The 23448-nt window shown below is 47.2% G+C and overlaps 1 protein-coding gene across 4 annotated transcripts in view; it reads right to left on the bottom strand.

Moving 5' to 3' along the window:
* The window catches only part of ClC-c (chloride channel protein 3), a 126636-nt gene that overhangs the window by 5585 nt on the left and 97603 nt on the right, over window positions 1-23448 (bottom strand). For all 4 annotated transcript variants that reach the window (XM_084602963.1, XM_084602964.1, XM_084602965.1 and 1 more), the window contains 9 exons: window positions 19900-20106; window positions 18898-18978; window positions 17163-17345; window positions 10158-10247; window positions 9990-10070; window positions 9055-9240; window positions 2566-2651; window positions 2213-2449; window positions 837-932 (listed from right to left, as the gene is read on the bottom strand). In XM_084602963.1, coding sequence (XP_084459089.1) covers window positions 837-932; window positions 2213-2449; window positions 2566-2651; window positions 9055-9240; window positions 9990-10070; window positions 10158-10247; window positions 17163-17345; window positions 18898-18978; window positions 19900-20106 — 1247 coding nt within the window. The remainder of the gene's footprint in view (window positions 1-836; window positions 933-2212; window positions 2450-2565; window positions 2652-9054; window positions 9241-9989; window positions 10071-10157; window positions 10248-17162; window positions 17346-18897; window positions 18979-19899; window positions 20107-23448) is intronic.

The raw sequence follows: 23448 nt of genomic DNA, 5'->3' as shown, positions 1-23448 counted from the left end.
ATTTTTTAAATAAAAAAAACATTGTGTGCAAATTCTGGGAATGCATTACTCAAAACAGTGGAAAATGAACGCTGCCCATGAAAGGATTTTACTGAAAAGCCTTGCTTTGCACACTTGGCATACCCAAACTTCCAGGCAATGTCATTTTGCAGGCACTTTAATGGAGCCAACTTTGCTAGCTTCAAAAATCTGTCAGAGTAATTTTGCTCAAAGTGTGGCCCAGACTGATGACCAGCAGCAGATATTAGAGGGACGCATTGCACATTGATGAGTGAAATTCAGTTCTAGTTTAATTTTAAAATTGCCTCTGCCATCCTGAGCCAAGTTGAGGACGCATCCACACGTTGCGCAAAATTAATATAATGGTCACCTTTTCTTGATGTCACGAAGCACAGAAATTGAGAACAATAAGATAGTGAAAACTTCTGCAAATATTTCTCCTTGGCCTCTGTTAGTGCCAAGCCTTCAAAGCATATAAGAATTTTAACTTTGCACTGCCATGCACACAGGCTGCCTAGCTAAACCAAGACCTACAGCAAACAGTTACTTTTGGCTTTGACTTGATATGGCTTTGATGGCTGCTTAAGCAATTGTGACAATGGTGCTAGTGCAGCTATTGATAGTGATGCAATTATAATGCAGCTACAGATTCTGTGGTTCCAGTTTCACAAAAAGCAATCTCGCATATGCAAAGGCAACTTTTTGGGGTATATAGGGCAGTGGCCGTACAATTAGAAGCTTCAGTAAAAAATATAAGGAGCAGGCATGCCAATGCATTTTCTATCCTTAAGAATTATGACAGCGGAGACCAGGGGGCAGTGTATGGCACAACTCACCGTGGTTGCATTACATCGGCCGCAAGAGTGGTGTGGGCGAATTCCTCTTTGTTGTCCAGGAAAGGGTAACCATTCAAGTGAATGTGAGCGTCATAGCTGTTCGCCACAAGGTTAAGGAGAAAACCTTTTTGCATGCTATGCCCCAACACTACATTCAGAGCCCCAAGCTTTCTGCCAACAGCCAAATATATCAACAAAACCAAGCCTCTGCCCGCATGTTTAGAAGCATACAGAGCATTATACAATTACACGCCCGCCATAAAATGCTTCTCCCAGCTAAACCACTAAATCCTCACATCTCAAATTTCTCATAGAAACGGCATTTGGTCCTCAGTATTTTTTCGTATCAAATTTGTTTGGGATACCTGCTTGATTAGATCAGAAGAAGTAGAATGTTCCTATGTTATGCGGCAGCGGCAAAGCAAGACGAGCACCAGCGCAGGCATTGGCTGCACCATCTTTTGCTGTTTGCAACAACAACAGGAAAGGGGAGACTAACATTGTCTGGCGGAAGTCTTGCAAAAAAGCAAAAGATGGCACAACCGGTGCCATCACTGGGGCAGAGGCTCGTCTTGCTTTGCCGCATAAGACAGGAACATTCTACTTCTTCTAACTGAATCAGGCAGGTATCTTAAACAAATTTAGTACGAAAACAATACTGACGACCAAATGCAGTTTCTATGAGAAATTTGAGCTGCGAGGATTCCGTGGCTTAGCTGGGAGAAGCATTCTATGGCATGCATGTAATTGTGCAATGCGCTGTACATTGAACCAAAAGGTATATAAACTCTTGTGTCACTGAAGCTCATCTAGAGAGAGTAAGCAATGTTGTTGGCATAACAGGTCCATCTGTGCCATGGAAGATTAGTGCAAGATAAGGTAAGAACATGAGATTAGCATGCTGCTTGTCCTGTGTTTACTATGAACTTTCATTGGTTTTATACGATTTCAACGGGTAAGCAGCAGGTAGCAATATTTTCACCTCCGAAATTTTGCATGTTGGTACCACACCTAGGTTCCCTGTTTAGCTTTCTTTTCTCAATTGCTTTTATCACAGTCAAGTAGTGAAGAAATAGCCAGCCAATAATATAAAAAAATAAATATTTCAGCACCTCCAAGGGTGTTTTTCTATCCCTGAGAATCACAATCAGATGTTTTAAGTCAAACCAACTAGTATTCTTTCAGCTGCAAAAACAAAATGCCACATGCTAATTCACTTGTTTCTTAGTCAAGTGTGAGTGGTTGTTTTACAAACGACTGCTTGTTGCCCCCTCATAAGAACCCTTGTTTCATCGCACAGGCTGGATATTTGATTTTTTGTTTGCCTGCCCACACTAACGTCCATCATCTTAGGCACACCACAGCAACAAGGATACATTCCCTCCTTGCCCAGAGCATCGCCGACCCATTTGCTCGCCATGACAGCCGCCATGAGAGGCTCGATGTAGCGCACCGAGCCGGTCAGCTCAAACATGATCACCACCAGTGACACTGTCATGCGCGTCACACCGCCCAGGCAGGCCGCCGCACCGACCATGGCATACAGGCCGGGGGTCACACAGTTCTCGCCTGTGTTACACGCACCTTGAAACACCCACAAGGTCGGGTATTGGCTGTGCGCGCAGAGAGAGAACGAGATATTGATGCCCTCTGCTGAGAACCCATACAGGGCACTTTCCACTCGTCAACTGCCGATTTGCTGATGGTGATCTTTTTAAAAACAACTTACTAGGCCAGCTGTTCCACGGCAATGCCAATCATTCGACCCATGATGGCACCGAACGCCATGCTTGGGATAAAGATGCCAGCAGGAACCTGAAACAAAGCAATGGTGTGGAAACGAGATCAAGAACTGTCCTGGTATCACGCTACCAGCAAGACTTCTGGTTTCTTCAGCTGACGTTATCAACAGAGATGTGCACCAACCTAGCATTTTTCAAATAAAGGGAAAGGGTACAACGTGATATGAAAACCAATCTAAACAAGCTTGGCAATTTGCGCCTACCTAATTAAGAAGAGATGCTCAGATGGCACGAATGATGAACTACTGAAAAATTTAGTGGAGCTTAATTCAAGCTCTGCATTTAAAATACAGTAAAAGCTCGTTAATTCGAACTTCACGGGACCGGAGAAAAAAGTTCGAATTATCCGATGTTCGAATTATCGAATGGCCTCGAAAAAACTGTCAAGAACCATTTGTATTGCGGTAAATGTACCGTATTTAGTCACGTAACGAACTCACTCGCATAATGAACCCACCCAGCCCCGATTTGTGGCTACGAATCTGATAAAAAAAAAAAATAGAGGCGTCAGTCGTAGTCACGTCCACAACACATTTCTTGGCAGTGAGCCAAGATGCTGCGCAGCGATAAGGGCGTGTTTATCTTTTGACTTTAGCTCCAACAGGGGGAGGGGAAGGAGGAAGGGGGGGAGGAAGGAGGCAAAGTGCCAGCGCTTGTCCTGTTGTGGAAGCCTCGTTTTCAGTATGTTCGCTTTATCATGCTATGAGCGACTGGGGCAAGCGCTGTCTACTGCCACTCCAATCATCGGAACGCACAATAGCCGCAAGCGGCTTTTTGAAGCGAACGTTGCTAAAAGCCGGCGTCATGATCGCGGCTGACTCGCGTGCTTCCATTGACAACTGATAGGTGGAAGGATGGATGGCTATCACAAAAAAAAAAAAAAAAAAATGTTTAACCCATAGTGCCCGTCCGAGATCATAGCTTTTCATGGGCGTTGGCTGGGACCGCGCCGACAGTACTTATCCCTATTTCCAAATTAACAGGGTTGGAATTAACGAGTATTTAGTTACGAGCTATGGAGGTTGCGCAGGAGAGAGAGCAGGCAGCCACCGCCGCGGCCATGCACTGATCTTGCCGCGGCCGCCTTCCCCCCCGTCCAACGCCGACAGTCGCCGCGCCGGTCATGGCGCCTTTTAAGTTTTGCCCACTCTTCCATGGTTTTACCTGGTTCCATCTTCTGTCCCCATTTTGGACGTGCGCAGCCTCTAATTATGCCTTCCAATCGCGGAGGGGTTTCCTTTTTTTTTTTTTTGCCGCGTGATGTGTGCCAAGCCGCCCAGATGTGGCGGCGCGTAGTTCGAATTATGCGTAGCGGAACCGACTCGCGTTCGAATTAACGGGCTTTTTTATACACAGATCTCTATAGAGTTTGGCCGGACCAAGTAGTGTAGTTCAAATTATCCGAAAATTCGAATTATCGGGGTTCGAATTAAAGAGCTTTCACTGTAACATGACAGAATTATTTGCACTCATCTGCAGTCCCCTTTGCAGATCCTTATTTACCTACATGCATTTGCTATCTGTTCAATCATTAATCCTTCAACACTTTCCTGTCCATGGAAAAAAGGGGCAGTTTTCGGGTTGTGTCATTAACACTTTTTTTTTCTGTAACTTCCTTAGTACAGGAGGGTCTAGTATTATCAAATTGCAGAGGAAGAATTCCTCTTCACAATGGTATTAATGACATTCAACATATTTATTAGGTAAGTGATAAGAAAAAATCGTCAGCAAAAATTGCAGTTAAAAAAAAAACACAAAAGCATCAGTTCCTTGGCACAAATAAAACAAAAAATTTTCAAACCATAAGTTTTTTACAACAGGGACCAATGCAACATTGCAGCAAATTCTAGCTTTCTGTGTACAGTATTCACTGAGTTGGGAAAGAAAACAGTACAGTTGAATCCCGCCACAACGAATACCGCCACAACGAAATTTCCGCGACAACGAATAATTTTTTATTCCCCGCGAGTATCCTATAAGAATTAATGGCCTAAATTTCTCTGCACAACGAACCATTTTTGCAGAGCGTTTCCGCTTCAACGAAATTTTCGCGTTCAAAATCGAAACCGAAACTAGTTTTATTGGCAAGAAGTCCAAGTCAAATCCAAAGCCACATTAAGCATGAAATCACGTGATTGCAGTTCCGCCATTTTGGCTTTGTGTCGTGGTCGCATTGTTCACTCGCTGCCTTTCTCTTCGACAACGACGAGTTTTCATCCGCAGGACACGATGGCAACGCAAGTGAAAAAACGCAAAACTCTTTCCCTTGAGCAAAAAGCTCAAATAATCGCCCAAGCAGAAAGCGGAAGGAAGAAAGCGGCAATTGCTGAAGACTTCGGAATTCCTGCAAGTTCGCTGTCAACGATTCTAGGCAATAAGGACAGCGTGAGAATGGCACTTGCTTCAGGCACATCCTCGAAGCACAAAAAGGTGACGCGGCCCCTCCATGAAGAGTTGGACAAAGCAGTGCATGCGTGGTTTGTGGAAGCACGAGCCAGCAACGTCCCCCTGTCCGGAAGCATCGTCCAGCAGAAAGCCTTGAACTATGCATGCCTACTTGGCATTGATGATTTTAAAGCCAGCACTGGCTGGCTAAACCGTTTCAAGGCCCGCCATAACATCGTTGGAAAAGTGTTGTGCGGCGAGTCAATGTCAGCAGACGTGGACGGAGCAGCTGCTTGGAAGGCGAGTAACATGGCCGGAATTTTAAGCAACTTCGCGCCTGCAGACATTTACAACGCCGACGAGACCGGGCTATTCTACGAGATGTTGCCGGCTAGGACGCTCGACTTCAAGGGGCAGCGCTGTCACGGCGGCAAACACAGCAAAAAACGCATCACAGTGCTGCTTTGCACAAACATGGATGGCTCGGACAAGCGTCCGCCGTTAGTCATAGGCAAAAGTGCCAAGCCGCACTGTTTTAAGGGAACTCGTAGCCTACCTGTGCAGTACAAGGCGAACAACAAGTCATGGATGACCCGCGCTATTTTCACCGAGTGGATGATGGCATTCGACCGCGACATGAAGCGGCAGGGCCGTAAAGTTTGCTTGCTTTTGGACAATTGTTCAGCGCATCACTCCGACGAAGTCAAGCTCACTAACACGGAGCTGAGGTTTTTCCCTCCCAATTGCACGTCTGTCTTACAGCCTCTCGATCAGGGCGTGATTCTTAGCCTGAAGCGCGCTTACCGCGGGAGGTTAATTCAGCGGCTGCTTTTTAACACTGAAACCGGCCGAGACACGAAGGTGGACTTGTACGTGGCACTGCAGATTATGTCTGCTGCCTGGAGCACACTGGGGCGCTCAGTAATTGTGAACTGTTTCAGGCACGCCGGATTTGCCGAAGGTCGACACGTACACTCTGCTGGCCTAACACCAGGCGTTACAGACGACGACGAAGAGGCGTCACAGGCTCCGGGGATCGCGGCCGCCTGGAAAACGCTGGGAGAAATAGGAACCGTGCCGCCTAATCTCGAGCTCGACGAATACATCGGCGCTGACGCTTGTGTTGTTGTTCACGAAGATGTGAGTGATGAGCAGATCATAAAAGCTGCCCGGAATGATAAGGACTCTTCCGATGAAGAAGACGACGACGTACAGGAAGCGCCGGCTGCGGCAACCGCCGTACAGGTGATGGACGCTTTTGATGTCATCAGGAATTTCGTTGCTGTCCGAGACGACGATGTTGCAATGGGTTTGCTGACCGAGTGCGAAAATCGCGTGACGGCGTTGCTCGCCGTGAAGCGTAAGCAAACCAAGCTTACAGATTTTTGGCATTAAACGCCTTTGCTGCTGCTTGGGCAATTCTTTCTGCGTTTCACGTCAAATTTTTGCGATAACGAAGTTCCGCGAGAACGAATTTTTTTTCGTGCACCGTGAATTTCGTTATAGCGGGATTCAACTGTAATCGAGGTCAACCCCTAGCTGTCCTCTAGCGGAAGACGCGACTCCCTGCACTGCCAGAAGCAAGTAATACTGCCCAAAAGACATTGTCACCCTGCAGTTGCGACCTTCCAAACAGTGATCTCTCCCGAGGCCGAATCCACGAAAGAGTTCGCTTTGGAACGCGTTCGCTTTGCCGTGACGTCAATTTGACGTAAGCATCGGGGGGAGAAGGGTGGGATGAGTGCTGGGGGCAGAAAACAGCTAATCGGCTTTGCTGGGCTGTCCCATTTCGGTTGCTCTGCCTTGGCGCGGGCCTTCTCCTCGGGAGTCGAAGGAAACGACACCCAGTTTTTCTCCGTGCCGACACGCATGATTGCCTGAGTGACGGCCAAAATCGTCCAGCTCACAGACGACAGCCGGAGCCGTATAGTTGCCTCGCTGCCGCCTGCCGCCTGGAAGACTCCGGTAGCAAAGAACCGCAGCGCGCATAGTACTTTCCACTCTGTTGTGAGCACGCTTTTCCTCGTTTTGCCAAGGTGGGGTTTTAGCGCTTCGCATACCCGGCGTACAGGCCCCTTTGACAGCCAGAAGTGCCTTCGGAAGGCATCGTCAGGCATATTGAAAGAATCGTCATGTGCGCGCGACCACCGAAGCCGCCGATCACATTCGCTGAGCACTGCGAACAACAGCGGGGCAACGGGGGGCACGTACGTCATGATTCTCGCGCTGAAGCGAAAACCACTTACCGAGTTCCACACACAGCAACCGAACGCATTCACTTTCAAATATTTGATTGATATGTCTCGTGACGTAAACGAAATCCGTGCTCCCACCTTCATGAAATGACGTCACCGCCAGCGGTGGCGACACGCGACCAATGGAGCGAGGCAGCGAGAGAGAAAGCGAACGCGTTCCAAAGCGAACTCTTTCGTGGATTCGGCCCCTGATCAGCGCGCAGCAAAAGAGGAACGTTTCGGGGGTGAAAGCGAAACTTATCGGGGCATAGCAGTTGGCGTTCCGAGTGGGTTTGACGTTTCGCTGTCAGTGCTAACATCTGAAGAGCTGAATTCATCTTCTGAGTCATCACTGCTGCTATTCGCATCTAAAAACGAGCTCTCCGATGTGTCAACTTCCGCGGAAACCCGTCATTTCCGTGCAGCAGGAGCGCGCGATGCCCGCGCCATGATGTAAACAAAGAGCGCCGATCACCTGACTCCGGAGACCACCCGGACGGATGTGGCACGGCGGAAAAAATAAAACCAAAAGCAAACCTGAAAGAAGGGTTCCTCTATTTCCCACAGGATGATGCCACTTGTCAAGGAGCGTTTCGAAAGCGGGAAAATTCAAATCGTGAAGCCTGCTATCGATGGGAATAGGCACGGACAGGAAAGTGTTAATCTGAGCCAGAATTATACCCCACATCATTCTAGTATACAAACATAAATTACAACATCATGTAAAAGAAAGCCAAACTTTTTCAAAGCCACACAAACATACCTGCATAGCCTAGGACTCAGAATCATGTCCTATCTCAACCTCTCATCACAAAGAAGCCACCCAAGTTGGCAGTTCCTGCTAACTCGGTCATGTCATGTCACACAACCAGCGAACGAATCAATGGCCGGCCATGCCAATGACCACCTACCAGACACATGCAAACAATGCCAATGTGCCTTTTCTGGAGAAGATCACTTAACATGTTAAAATTACATTAAGTGCAAGGAAAGGATAAAGACAGTAACTTTGTGGAACGGTGCTGCGACGGAGGGGAGGAGGAGACAGAGAGAGAAGTGCCATAGTGGATTGCTTGAGATAAATTTCAACCATGTGAGGATCTCTAATGTACCTGTAGTTTTTGTTAGCCAAATGCCACAACCACTGAACTAGCAAGGCATGTTGAAACAAATAAAATGTGCTTCTACAGCATGACTCTAATGCCTGCAGTGCAACTAGTGAGCAGGTGCAAAAGTTAAGAAAACTGCACAAGTCTTGAGCCTGTTGGTGGGTGATGGACTGTTTACATGACACTTTCCACTTGGAACAAATCCATAACCTGTCTCCCATGTTTCAAAGCAGGACTCAATGCGATCCTTTTCCAGAATGACCAGCTTGGTAACAGTGTAGCAGAGTGCAAAATCGTTACACCAGAGGATGCATGCACAGGATACATCCTGTCCACTACATCGTACACATAATTTTGCTCTCCCATTGTCCTCTGGCCAAGCCCATGGTTCCAACTCTGTTGCACAGCCAACTCCTTGGCTTTGTGCTTGACATTACAATCGAAGCGCTGCTAGCAACACCCACAATACGGTACCTACAAAGGGCAGCTAGAAACAGACATGACGGTACTACACAAAGCACAAACCAAATTCCAGGCAGGACTTGACAAACATGCAGAAAAAGAAATGAGAGAAAAAAGCAAGACACAGTGGCAGTTCAAGGCTGCAGAGCTTCAGAGAGGGGCACCAGGCTCATGCGTCAATCTAACGAAGCACCAATGGATCTTAATGGAGTTGGAGTGGGCCCACCTTGATACCAAAGGTGAAGATAGTAATGAGCAGCTTGAATATCAGGGCCAGACTGAGCTGCCACAGGGAGTTGTATACACCGTCCCCAGCCTCGGCTATGTCGATGTGGTTGTTGACGTTGGTGAAGTTGCGCTTGTAGTCGCACAGGGGCGACACGTCCGTAATGCCACATTGGCTAAACAACACCTGAAAGCAAAGAATTAAAAGGGTGAAGCAATCTAAAATTGTTGGCACACAAAATAAAGCATAAACGGCCCATAAAGCTACCAGCGCAGTCTAAAACAGCACCCCTTCTTGCACTGAATGCAGAGCTGCACGTCATGAGAACTCCAGAGCATCACTTGCACCTTCTCCTTTTGGTAAATGGACAAGATATAGTAGCTAACTGTGACACTACAACCTCACGGTTAAAGCAAGGAATGAAGAATTAAACCCTCTGAACCGTTTGTTTTTGCAAGCCCCCAAAAGCTGAAACATCTGCAGAAGAACAGCTTGAATGCATCTTTCAATGATAACTCTATGATTATTAAGAGGTACAGTACTATAACTATGAGGAGGCAGCTGAAATGCCCATAATCAGACAATATCTTGAAGAATTACAACAGATTCTTTTGTCTTCAGTGAAGTGTGGTGAAGTTTTTTGTTCTCAAAGAGTAGAAGTGCTCATCGGCAGCAAGCTGACGGTGCAGAGAAATGCATAGCGAAATACTTTTGCAGTGCATTTCACTGCGAACTACATCCACACCTTCTGCAACTTCCAAGCTATAGCTAAGAAGCAAAATCAGGCACCATGTTAGCAACACAATCAGGAACTGCATCTACAAGTTCCTACACAAAACCCAAGAACTAAGTTCAGCAGAACACCCTTCAAGACAAATGCATTGATGTAGGAAACCTCATAACATAAAGCAAGCAACAGTGAGACAGTGTCTTACCTTTATCAGGTCGCTAGTATTCATACGTGTATATTCGTTGGGAAAACTGAGAACAGCCGTAATGACCGTAATCACTATGACCTGAAACGACAATGCATAAAGGTCACAGTTTAGTGAAGGGTGGCGTAGGAGAGCACAAAATGGAGCAATAAGAACCATGTCGCTTACCTCAGCAATAGGGTACTGGCCCAGACGAGTTTCCTTCCTGTACCGGCACCAACGAATGTTGCATTTGATGAAGATTGTGGCCACCACACCCTGCAATACCCACCATTTTCTTCAGCTCAAAAGGGAGCAAGCAAGCAAGCACATGTGAAACCCGACTAGGAGCTGCCTGCAAACTTCACTGTTGTAGTGCTCACAGTGCACCCGATTTTGAATTCTTAAGTATGCATGGTTTAATGTCCCGAAGTACTTCAGGCAATGAGAGACACTTTCTAAGAGGGCTCTGGATTATGCAAAAGAAAGAAAAAAAAAGCAGCTGTAACACTTCTTTCTAATGTCAGGGTAAAGATATGACCGTGCCATATTAACCCATTTAATAAGTGAACTTGCCATAAATGAAATGCTCATAAATATGGTGTGTTCATCATGAAGTAAAACTTACACAGCAGTGAATTAACATTTATTCATTATGGCTGTATGTGCTCGTTGGGAGAAAAATAGTGTTAGAGGCTAGAAGATGCCCATGGTGCTACTCAGTCATCTTAATGCAGTGTAGCTACGAGAGACAAGACAAGACACAAAATAACAAGACACAGGACAGCTCACTTTAGATACATACACATATTTGCATGAGGGAAACAATTCTAGGGGCCACTTTGGACCACTAAACTGCGCTAAGACGAAAGCCTTTATCGCGCGGTGGCCCGAAGCCCTCCGCTACAGCACCTCTTTATCTCTTTTTTTTCACTCCTGCCTTCCTTCTTTTCCTTACAGCACGGTTAAGGTGTCCGTGTAAAATTGTGACAGATACTGCGCCTTTTAAGGCAGAACTGTTTAATGGCTCATACTGTTGTTCGCAGAAGGTGTCACACTTTGCGGCCACCCTAGGTCGCATGATGCCACCCAAAATGACGGCCATCATAGATTAAGTGGTACCCCCCAAGTTGGCCGCCACCCTAGGATCCACTATAGGTCATGTGTAGTTACCTGAAATGGCAACCAACCAAAGCCCACCCTGGGCCCACAACCCCCAAAAGGGGACGTATTAAGATGTAAGCCTCAATACACTTTCGTTACGTGGGATGCGGCACTAACTGGACGTAGGGCTTGCTGACATTATGTTTGGCAGGCACTGCCAACTCGAGCCTCTCCTTTCATACGAGAGGGTGATATCAGAATCAGCCTAGGCCACGCAGCACGTTCATAGGGCTCGGTTAAAGCGGAGCTTTATATGTTGACTGATAGCTTATGCTATCGCATTACACTGATCCAGGTGTCCGTGCAGCGCCTTTCACTTGGCTCTTCCTCGAACGCTGAACCACACAGCCTACAGAAGCAAACAAAGTAAAACCAGGAATCAGCGAAGTTTCAAACAAAGGCTTTCACCTTATATTGTCTTTAGTGGTCGAAAGTGCCACACAAATTTTTTCTTTCCTGTAAACTAATTTGAAACGCCACTGACGCCTGCTGTACTGCATCTGCTTCTTGGTGCTGTGTGGTGCGGTGTTCCAGGACGCGCCAAACGAAAGGCGCCACACAGACGCCTGGATGGTACACCCGGCGGGGTCAGCTTCGTATATGCATGAATCACCTGGTGACGTCATGAAGAGTCGTGACGTCAGATTTGGTTATTAGACACTGCTGAATACTACTTCCAGTGGATTTGACGTCACACCATTCCTGTGGCTATATCGACGTCCACGATATTTCAACACAATTTTGACATTTTTGACTATAACTAATTATTCTACAGTCATCAAACTTGGCCTCTAGGTTCATTTTTTCCTCCTCTACCTGATGTAACAATTCTTTTTCTCCTATCTTTATTCAGTTCAGTTCAGGCGTTCAGTCGTGTCCGACTCTTCGTGACCCTATGGACCATGTCACGCCACGCTTTCCGGTCTCTCACTATCTTCTTAACATCACATAGCTTCATCTGCAATGCCTCGAGAATGCCATCTAACCATCGCGTTCGCTGCCTACGCCTTCTCCGGCGACCCTCAACCTTTCCCAACATCAAATCTTTCTCCAGCGACTCCTCTCTTCTCATCAGATGACCAAAGTAGCTGAGCTTTAACTTTAGAATTTGACCCTCCAATGAGCAGTCAGGGTTTATGGTCGACAATATCGACTGATTTGATCTTCTGGCAGTCCAAGGAACTCTTAAGAGTCTTCGCCAGCACCACAATTCAAACGCGTCAATTCTTCGGCGGTCAGCCTTTTTCACAGTCCAACTCTCGCATCCATACATCACAACTGGAAAGACCATAGCACGGGTTATACGGATCTTGGTTGGCAGACTAATGTCTCTGCTCTTTACTACTCGGTCAAGGCTAACCATTGCTCTCTTTCCCAGAAGCAGGCGTCTCCTAATTTCATGGCTGCAGTCTCCTTCCGAGGTAATCTTGGCGCCCAAGAACAGAAAATCTGTCACAGCTTCCACTTCTTGTCCATTGACGCTCCAGGACTTGATAGGGCAAGACGCCATGATCTTCGTCTTTTTAATGTTCAGTTTAAGCCCAAACTTCTCACTCTCTTCTTGTACGCGCATCAGAAGTCTCTTGAGTTCCACTTCACTTTTTGCAATTAAAGTGGTATCATCCGCATATCTAAGGTTGTTGATACGTTTTCCAGCAATCTTCACTCCAGCTGAAGACTCGTCCAGACCGGCCTTCCTCATGATGCACTCTGCATATAGGTTAAATAGGCAGGGCGACAGTATGCAGCCTTGCCTCACCCCTTTCTCAATTGGAAACCAATCAGTAAGACCATGCCCAGTTCTGACTGTGGCCTCTTGTCCTTCATAAAGGTTCCTGAGGAGACAGATGAGGTGAATTAAAACTCCCATCTCTTGGAGAGCTTGCCACAATCTGCTGTGATCTACGCAGTCAAACGCTTTCGCATAATCAATAAAGCAGAAGTAAATGGGTTTCTGGAACTCTCTTGCTTTTTCCATGATCCAGCGAAGGTTGGCAATTTGGTCTCTAGTTCCTCTGCCCTTGCGAAACCCAGCTTGCACGTCCGGAAGCTCCCGATCCACATACTGCTGCAACCTACCTTGCAGGATTTTTAACATCACCTTGCTAGCATGCGAAATAAGCGCGATCGTGCGGTAGTTGGAACAATCTTTGGCACTGCCTTTCTTTGGAATGGGGATGTAAACTGACCTCCTCCAATCCTGTGGCCACCGCAGGGTTGTCCAAATCTTTTGACATAATGTATGCAGTGTGTTAACAGCGTCGTGGTTGAGGTTTTAAAGCCACTTAATAAAAGCATTACGTACGGACGGATACAATCGTGGCTGCGAGCATGAGCCATTAAAGGCTTTCGCCTTAAAAGTTGGTGGGCTCTATACTTTATAGGGACTGATCTTTCATTGTCCCCTTTAATTTTAACTCCCTCCCCCCAATGTCGCTGCGGTAGTTACTACTATTACAAGATGGCGCCAGTGCTGCAGCAGCACATGCACCATAATCGGCATTGTGACTGTAAACATTGTGGCACAACTGTTCTTCAGCATCAGGAACTCATGGGGCATAGGTGTACCTCCACGGGCTCGGTGCTTGCCAGTGAGATGAAGATTTGTGGTAACTTGTCCCATCTGCTACTCCCACCTGACCTAGAAGCATATCCGCTGCCCTAGCATGGGCAAACCTTTGCCCCTAATCTTGCTGGTGAGTTGGACGACCTAGATTCATTAACATGCTTTATTGCTAGCTGGAGTTGTTGTTGTTGCTACAATAAATGCCTGCCTGTTGCCAGCATTTCTTGTTCCTTTGTTCCCAACAGCATGGCCTACCATGGTAGGTGTGCGCTCGGTAGCACACATTTATTGGGGGGTTGGTAGTTTAGACTGCCAGCCGCGGATAAGTGAAGGAAAACTTAATTATCACCCTGATTTATAACATGTCATTTGGCAGCCCAATGTGAGGCCTGCCAATAGAACATTGGACGACTGCTTGATTCAAGAGAAATTCTTTGGCCGGAGATAAAAGTGCGACGTCTAGCATGAATTTTGGTTGCTAGGCCCTGAGGCATACCTTCTTGAGTGCAAGGTGAATCTAGATGGAAGCACCTGCTTGATCATTTTTTTTTTCTACGCCAGATGGAAGCCCTTGCTTGATGCTTTTGTTTTCTTCTTCGCAAGGAGCGTGGTTGTTGAGTGAAAGCATGGCATCCGGTGGCGGCGATCATTCTCGGCTGGTCCGTAGCCCGAAAAAGTTCGCCAGATAGTGATGTTTAATTTGTATTTATATTAAGTGGTTTTTATTGTTTATCACTCGCAAGCAGCTGATTTTGTATGCAGCATTGTCATGTAAACTTCATTGTGCTAATTTAGTATGTGGTGCAGTTGTTCTGGCGACATCGAGAAAATAATTGTTACTACATATCATTCGAAATTAGTAATACAAAAAAAAAGACACTTTTGCTCAGAAAACTTTTTTTAAGAATGAAACACGTAAGTGGTTAACTTGGCTTATTTCTCTTGCCCACTGTTCACGCTTCCTGTCTTTTAACGTTACAACTACCATTTTCCGTTCCATAGCTTTCTGTGTTGTAATCCCACGTAAGGGGGGACGCGGGTCTTAAACTGGTCAAAAATGGGCGAAAAATTGATTTTGAGAAAAATGCATTTTCGGAATGTTTGTATCTTTGAGCACTAGCTTTCAAAATATCAACACTGAATTCGGTCGGGAAATACGGTAAAATCGACTTTTAAAACGCCACGGGAGCCTCGAAATGGCCAAAAAGGGGTGAAAATTGTTCGAACTTCCCGCGCGCGCCGCGGGTGAAGCCGCTGGCTGGCGGCCACCATCTTGGACTTGTTTTGAAGCTTGTTTCTTTGTGCGCATTTTGCGGCATCTCCAAATGACGTATTTCAAACAGAACGACCACCGTCGCGGGTTTTCCGAAAGCAGTTTCCGGTCCGCTGATTGGCTGGAGCGCGCGCTCGCTTCGCGAGCCCCTCGTCTCGAGCTTCCCATTGGCCAGCGCGACTGACTTGCCATTTTTTTTTTTAACTTTCTTCTTCGCGGCTGCTGCTTTGCTCGTTTATGGTGCGCTTTCGCGATCGTATCAGTCGTTCCCGCAGCCGGTGCTGGTCTTTAGACATAGCTTGGTGGACGTAGCCGTATCAGGAGTGTATTGAAAACGGAAGCGCCTAGCGAGTGCGCGTCGAAGAACGAGTACGGCGGCGCGCTGCCAGGGTCGCGCGGCGTGTTCTCGACCTAGCTGCAGCACGTCCGGCGGCATATAATCGTTTGCGAGCGGTTCAGAGGCATCAAAGATAGTATCGATAGATTTAACTGTTCAGCTGATACTCATGGTCCCCACCAACGCTACCACTTCGTAGCTTTTTTATCGCGTCGCTTCAGATGACAGGCGAGCCTGACATCGCGCCGTCGCCCGCGTTCCTCTTCCGCGGACGGTTTCGTTGTGTGTTTTTTTTTTCCCCTTTTTTTTCTGTGGTTTTTTTCTCTCTCTCCCTCTCTTCTTTTTTTTTTTTTTTTTTTGCAGATTGTTTAAGTAATCGCGTTGCCGCGCTCAAGGGGTGTGAAAGTTCGAGCTTTAGCTCCAGCGAGGGACCCCGCGTGCGGCCCTGCATGCGCTGTACAGCAAAGTAACAAAGTTTCATTCTGGAACATTAGCCAAGTTTATTAATATTGCAAGACCGTTTTATCGTAATTTTGAGTATTTGTTTGCCTTGAAGGGCACTGCCACAGGCATATGAAGTGGTAAATGAAGCTTCTCACGCTGGTTCTAGTGGCGGTATATTTAGACTTTGTGGCAAGCTTTTACCAGTATTTGGGGAGGGTACTGTTATATGTTTAGTATATAGCCTTTCTCATAAGAAACAAAGCCTCACAACGATTCCATTTATATTACCATAGCTGCAGTGTAGAAAAAGTTAAAGGTCTCAAAATGCAAATAAGTTTTTCTCAGTGCTGTTTCTGGACACTGCACTCAGCCTTACTGTGCTTTTTCTCTACATTGTCGCCGAGTGACAATGACAAATTTAGCATCACTGCAGTCATATTGAAAAGATCAGGGGGTGACCCAACACTTACATCACTCTATCGAGATTTTTTCAAATTGCCATTATTTAAAATAATATTGCATGTCAAAAATGGCTGATTTCCTAATGGCATACACTACCTTGGCCATGGGTAATGGTGATAGCTTCAGTTTTAATTGACATATTCAAAATCCAAAGACAGTTTTGGAAATGGGAAGAGCATGACATTTTTGGTGAGAAATATCACAGTGAGGCTACTGACTGTTCAAGTTATAATATGTGGTCAAACTTCAAATGCAGTTTTCTCAGTTTCATATTTTTGGTCGATCTCTACAGTCTTATGCAGGGTTTTGATAACTTCTTTTTAGTTCACACAAATAACTTTGGTACCATTTTCTTCAGAGAGAAATGAAGTACCCGATGACATTTTAATTTTTTAGTTTAGGCAATGGATAAATGTCAATTTGAGATTAGCTTAATGAGTTCGTTTCAAATAATGAAGCCTTTTACTCTCACCATAATATGTGAGGATGACGTGCCTTTTTGAGAAAAACGAAGGATGTCATCGGGTATGGGAAGACTTTGGCTATCAATCTATGTAATTAAAAGCAACGAAATGCAATGAGAAAGTTGATTAAAGCTGCATAAGAAATTCAGTAATTATGCTCTGTACTTTGTTAGATAACTTTTGATCTAAGACCACCAGCTAAATTATAGTTACGTTTTTGAAATTAGGAGAGAACACCACATCTGTGTGCAAAGTTTCGCGAGAGTCTAGCCATAACTAAAAAAGTTAGTTTTAAGACCCTCGTCCCCCTTTAATGAAGAAGTAGGCAAGCTCTGGCCACCCCTTGACCGGTCACATTTCCTTTGCAGTGCTCAAGTAAACTGCACTCACATCTATGCGCCAGAAGGTGCGGTGTCAAAATGAGGGACATTTCCTTCAGGAACACCGAGCATTATCAAAAAAGAGAAGGAGAACAGAAACTGACCCCCAGGATGCCAAGCACGACGAAGGGGAGCAGCTCAAAGAAGAGCCAGGGCAGGTCATACTCCACGTAGAACATCACCAGGTGGTCGTTGCCAAAGGGGTTGATGGAGCGCAGCACAGATGCTGCCACCAGGGCACAGAAGAAGGAGCGCCACAGGGTCTTCAGGGGGAAGTAGTAGCTCACCTGGGCAAGCCACATCCTCATTAGCAGGCACACACAGTTCTTACTGCGTTCGTGCAATGTGGTCTTTGGGGAACACTTCTATGAGGCCCAAGAACATGCCATTGTGTCTTTCCTGCAATCAGAACTGCTTTGGTTGCATTAGAAATACATTCCATTATGGCATTACGGGCTTTGTTCTCAAATGGGGAAGGCATTGCACTCACAAGGACATCACCAAAACAAACACTGAGGGGGTATAACATGATAATGTGAAATCCGCCAAGTGCTAGCAGTTATGCACAGAGAAAATTGGATTATCTCTCATACTTCGCAGCATGACAGCGATGATTCAATAAAGCTTGTTGCTGGGCTAGTTGGTGACACATACTTGGAATAAAAAGGTAGCGCAATAAAGAAGACCACAGAAGTAAGACACCACAAACACGAATGTTTATTTCCGCAGCTGTTATTAGGGCTACACATCGCACGCACACACAACACCAGGGTGACGACAGCCTCAACAGAAAAAGAAATATTTCATATCTACAATTGCAGAATGAACAGGTAGCAAGATCATCAGCCGAGAAAGAGCAAGAACAAACTGAAGCAAACCTTAAGAAAACAAGCAATGCGTTTAAGAGACTGTGCTCATCTTACAGATAGTTCTCCAGAAAAACGCGCTCGAAGGAGTAAAATGCGTCACTGACACAGTGATTCGCTTTTTTTTTCACATGTTTTGACAGTGCAAGTGTGAGCCTCACTTTTAATAAACAAAAATTCCGGGAGAAGTTCATGCACAAAAGCCAGAGTTTTGCTGGAGGCATCCACGAAAAAGTGAATCACTGTGTCAGCGACGCGTGAATAAGTTTGTACTCCTCCTAGCACGCCTTAGATGAGCACAGTCTCTTACGCGCGCTGCTTATTTTCTTAAGACTTCTTTAGTCTTTGTTTGTTCTTGATGCTCTTTATCGGCTGACAATCTTGTTACCTGTTCTTTCTGCAATTGTAAATAAGAAATGACATTTCTTTTTCTGTTAAGAAGGCTGTCGTCACCCTGGTGTTGTGTGCGCATGCGATGTGTAGCCCTATATATTGTCAACTGCTGTGGGAAATAAAGCCAATCATTAGTAACATTCGTGTCTGTGGTGTCTTTCTTGTGTGGTCATTCTTACTGAGCTACCTTTTTATTCTAAGTACGACAGCAATGCTGCCCTATATAAAATGAGCAGCTATATGTGCTATATATAACATGATAGTTACAGAGATGCTGCAGGTTAAGAGAAATGAAAAGGTTTCACAAAAGCAATTTTGTTGAGTTCTAATGAATACTTTGCTTACATGCATATAAACATATAGTAAATAAATATGCACTTGAAGACGGCTGTGCTGTTCGCTACTTTTTTTTTTTTTTTCCATATTCAATCTGACAACCTCATAACTGCTACAGAGGACAGCAGCACTAAGCACACAGCAACATATGCAACAGTAGAGAAAAAAGAAAACACTTGTCGATGAAACGAACCGAAACGGATAGTTTGGTTCAAGAGGTGCCCAACCCAGAGTGCATTCTCACCTCTTCTAAGCTGAACAAGACACCACCGATTGGAGCCCCAAAGGCAACAGACACACCTGCGGCTGCAGCAGCTGAAAGGATCTGGAAGGAGAATAGGTCGAAACAAAGGGCCATCATTCAGACCGGCAGAAGCAGCAGCTAAAGTATGTGCAGGAATGCACATCAAGTTTCAATGGTACACGAGTAAGGTGTTAAGTAGACACACAAAGCAACTGCACACATGAGCCTTTAGTCATAATCAGACTTTTCAGGCTGTTTCCAAGTGTGAAATGCTCGATGGCATCGTTTTTCACGTTTAAAAACCAGAAAATATTACGAAATCATGAAAAGGCTTTCTAGCGACAATCAAAACATTTTTTTTCCTTTGAACTGTCAAATGCGTGTTATAGGTTATTCTAAGTGGAAGCAGTGAGCACAATTGCTGGAGCGCTGAAGTTCAACACGCCTGGAAGATGAGCCACAAATAAAAACAGCTGTGAAGGAGTCGATTCAGTGCTCTCAACACAAATGTTTTTAGGTAAAGTAAAGCAGTCTTTCTGTTGATGGGATGAGTTTGCCAGCTTTTCTTGTAGCATGGCTCTAACAAGCTGATCGAAAGCACGGCTCAAACTCCAGGAAGCCCTACAGATTTTTAGAAGCCAAAGCTTCACTACGCTAGGTAGAGCCGGTCTTCGTGTGGCACTAAATATGACTTTTACCAAGCTAAAAGTCATGCATGGCTATGGCCTTCCCTGTAGCCTTGTGGACCACCTTGGTGTTGCACCACAAGGTCATAACTGACCATTTGACCTTTAAAACTTGGAGCTGAGGAGAGTGGAGGGGTGGAGCATATGTTTAACTACGTGGGTGACATTACGCTGCGCCACTGCATGATGGAAAGAGCTATGACGTCAATCGAGTTTTACCGAGCGTAATCATGCTGTGAAGCTCTCGCTGAGTTTAACTATGCTAAACATTGCTAATTTTTCCACGAGGGTAAATGAGCAACGGAGATGGGCACACCTCTCTCTTCTTGGCCTCGTTCTTGCCGTACTTGGGGAACAGGTAGGAGAAGATGTTCCCAATGCAGCAGGCCACGTGCACCAGTGGGCCCTCCTTGCCCAAACTGAGGCCGGCACCCACAGCGAGCACCAGGCACACCGACTTGATGGTCAGCGTCCATTTCCCCAGGTATCCCCGGATGATGAAGCCGCTCAGGATGGTCTTGATCTTGGAGCAACAACCACAACAAATGAGAACACAACGCATTGACCTGGTGCAGTGAGCAAAAAGCTACTGTGTGTAAAATCTACAGCATGTGTGCTTTTAGAGCACTTAAGGAACTATGGTTGACATGCACCCATGCGCCAAAAAAAAAAAATTACTGTTGCAATGATGAAACTACTACTTATTAAAGGCTTACAGTTTGTTTATAGTATCCATTTTCTATAGAAAGTTGAACGAAAGTGTATATCCAAGCCAACTGCCACCACGCATCTTTAAACCCATAATGCACCATGTATCACGTGTGAAAGAATGTAAAGAAGTGGATAAATTCTTGTTTCTGCTTACACAGCTATACGAATGGCTAACGTAATTGCACAAATGGTCTTTTACAACATTATCAACAAAAAAGGGCCACATTGTCAGTAGTCTGACGACCGATGCAAGAAATTCATATGAACGCTAATCCTCAAGTCAAAACAGCCCAATTTTTGTAGCTGTAATACCACACTGGAAGGGGGTGGATGCTATATTCAGTTTCATTTTCGGTTTGAATTCTTTATTCCCCAGGGGGCGTTTCTGTTGTTTATTATATATGTGGGTGTTGTGGGATTCGGGCTTGCTGCGGCTGCCCTTTGCGCGGCCACCGCCCGCTTCCCAGTTGTTCTCCTCGTTCCCTTTCTCCCGCCTTAGGCGGCGGAGAGAGGCTCGGACGACTTGTCACTGTCGTTCGGGCCACAGCTCCGCCCTGGCGTCCCAGTGGCTGTTCCCATTGGCGCCTTTTGGCGGGAACACGGCACCGCTTCGACGGCCGCGCTTGTGCGACCGTCCGAGCGGAGCCCAGAGAGAGACCCCTCCGAGACATCGCAAGGTGCGTACGCTACTGTTCTTGTCTGCCGGCCTTTGTCCGCGCAGACCAGTGTGTACTCGAGTTCGTCTGCTCCGGGTCGTACCCGAGAGCGAAGCTCGAGCCAGTCGATCGTGATCCAACGATCCGCGACAGGCGTACCTTGCGGTGGTTGCCCACTCTCTCTCAAAGGAACCCTCTGGTCACTGCGAGAGAGAGATCACAGCACGCCCTTGCGTGCTTGCGGCGCGCACTCTGTGTCACTTCGTGCGCACAGGGGAGCCTTGCTCCTCGTGCGCTCCCTTGACACGGTGACTGAGTATGTGTGTGTATGTGCGTTTTGTATATATATGTGTGTGTGTGTGCGTGTGTGTGTGTGTGTGCCGCTGGAGGATGGCGTTTCAATAAACGTCTCCTTTGTGAACTTGGAGGTTTTGTGTCCTTGCAGCGAAGTGCTCTCCTCCCGGTGGAGGTTGAGTGCGCGCTGTGGTGTTTCAGTGTGCGCGTGGTGACGGCTGATCGGGGCTTCGGCTCGCGCGACGCTCGAACCCGCGGTGGTTGGTGGCCTATGCCCAAGTAGAAACCACAACTGGCGCCCAACGTGAATTGTCCCTGGCTCCATGAGTCGTTGGACAGCACATCGGCCGAGCCGGTAAGCCTTGACGATCAAGCTCATGCGCCATGCCTGCCGCCCCCTGCGCGGCACTCGGCAAAGGCACTGAAAAACGCTACATGGTTCTTCGGACCACCCTGCTGTGCGACCGTTGACCATATGCTTCCGCTGTTTCAGCTTTACGCCGTTGCGGAAGCAATGTGCGCGACGCCGCCGCTGCCGGCATCTCCGCACAACAGCACCCGTACCCGGCTTGCAATCATTTCTGTTCAAGGAAGGGCGAGGCGTCGGCCGGGCTCCCTCTGGAAACCGCGCCGACAGGGCGCTCAGTTGGCTGATGCGGCTCCGTGAACTTGCGAGCCGGCTGGCGCGCCATTCTCTCCTGGTACAGCATTTCGACTTTTCGGTGCAGTATCTACAGGGGAGAATGAACGTGGTAGCTGACGCGCTATACCGTGCCCCGCTCGCCCGCGGCGGCGTCTTTACGCCGGCAGGCGAAGGGGGCGAAACAGCGGACGAGCCGCAGATCGGCACGGAGGGGACGCCCGCAGACGAGTTCCCCATTCCGCTATCCGGGTAAGCAGCGCTTCGCAAAGCAGGCGAGGGTGAAAGCTTTTTGTGAGCCCATCTGAGACGCTGATGCCAGCGGAAGTTTTGCTGCGAACCGGCGGGGGGACGAAACCAGGCTCTCCTTTGGGATGACTGGGATCGTTTTCAGCCATGAAGAGCTACGACGGTCCAGCAAAAGACCCGTTTTGTCGCGATGTCAGCGACGGTCTCTGGGAGACGAAGCGCCGTTACGCTGCTTGTATTGCAGCGGGCGCAGCGCCGTTACGCTACTTGTATTGAGCGGGCGCAGGGGGTTACGAGCCAGCGTGTGTCGCGGCGTGCCCCGGGGATTCATATTTGCTGGGCCATGACGAGCTCGCACTGAAATACATAGCCACGGATGATGAGTCCATGAACCATTTGAATTGGCTATTCCCCAATGTCTAAACGGCGCTCTGTTGCGTTTCTCTCACGACAAACCATTGGCTGGTCATCTGAGTGGCTCCAAGGTTTCAAGAAACTGAGTCAATCGGTGACTGCAGCCCGGCATGAAGCGCGACATTTTCCGCTGTTGCCGTTCCTGCCATGTCTGTCAAATGGAGAAGTCGAGGGGTGGCAAGCCACCGGGCATGACGACACCAACTGACAGTGTGCGTCCGTGGCAGATGGCCAACTGCGATTTCATGGGGCATTTCCCCAGTAACAGGGCTCATTGCTGGAGAATCCCCCTATGGGGAAAGCCAGCCGTGCCTATATCGCAGACGTGAAGGCCCATGCGTAACGGTCTGACGAGCTTGCGCTGGTGCCCGTTGTCACCACAGGCAAGTGCCAAGGCACAACCGATGCGCACCGGTACAAGGTGAGGCGACGTTCACCTGTGTGATTGATGCCGGACGACGGGCCTTTTCCGCAACCGAAGGCATACCGCCTCACCGAGCGAGCTTGCTCGTCGAACCCTACCCGGAAGCAAGGTTGGTCTCTCCCTTTTCTAGCTCGCTCAGTTCCAGCCTTTGTATTTTATTTTGTTTTTGTGTCTCTTTTCCCATTTTTCGCTTTTTTCTGTTTCCGTTCTTGCTTCTTATCTTGTAAATATTGTACAGTAAGTGCCTTCTTTTGTACAGCGCGTCATCTCTCTTCTTTTTTTTTCTGAAATTTCGAGGGTTGCTCATTAGGCAGCCACGACACGCGGCTTTTCCGGTGTGTGTGGAGACGAAGTTGGGGCCGTTTGAGGACGGGGAACATGGACGATGCTCCTTTCACCCAAGGCCGCCGCGATTGCGAAGGTGCTCGGGACAGGTTCGCCGCTGAAGGTCGGCATCACCCTTTGGTGTGTGAGTGG

This window comes from Amblyomma maculatum, chromosome 4 (genome assembly GCF_055883805.1).
Source record: "Amblyomma maculatum isolate TAMU_Amacu chromosome 4, ASM5588380v1, whole genome shotgun sequence".
In the NCBI taxonomy this organism is placed as follows: Eukaryota; Metazoa; Arthropoda; class Arachnida; order Ixodida; family Ixodidae; genus Amblyomma; species Amblyomma maculatum.
The sequence above is the reverse complement of the archived record's forward strand: the minus strand, read 5'-3'. Positions and strand labels throughout refer to the sequence as shown.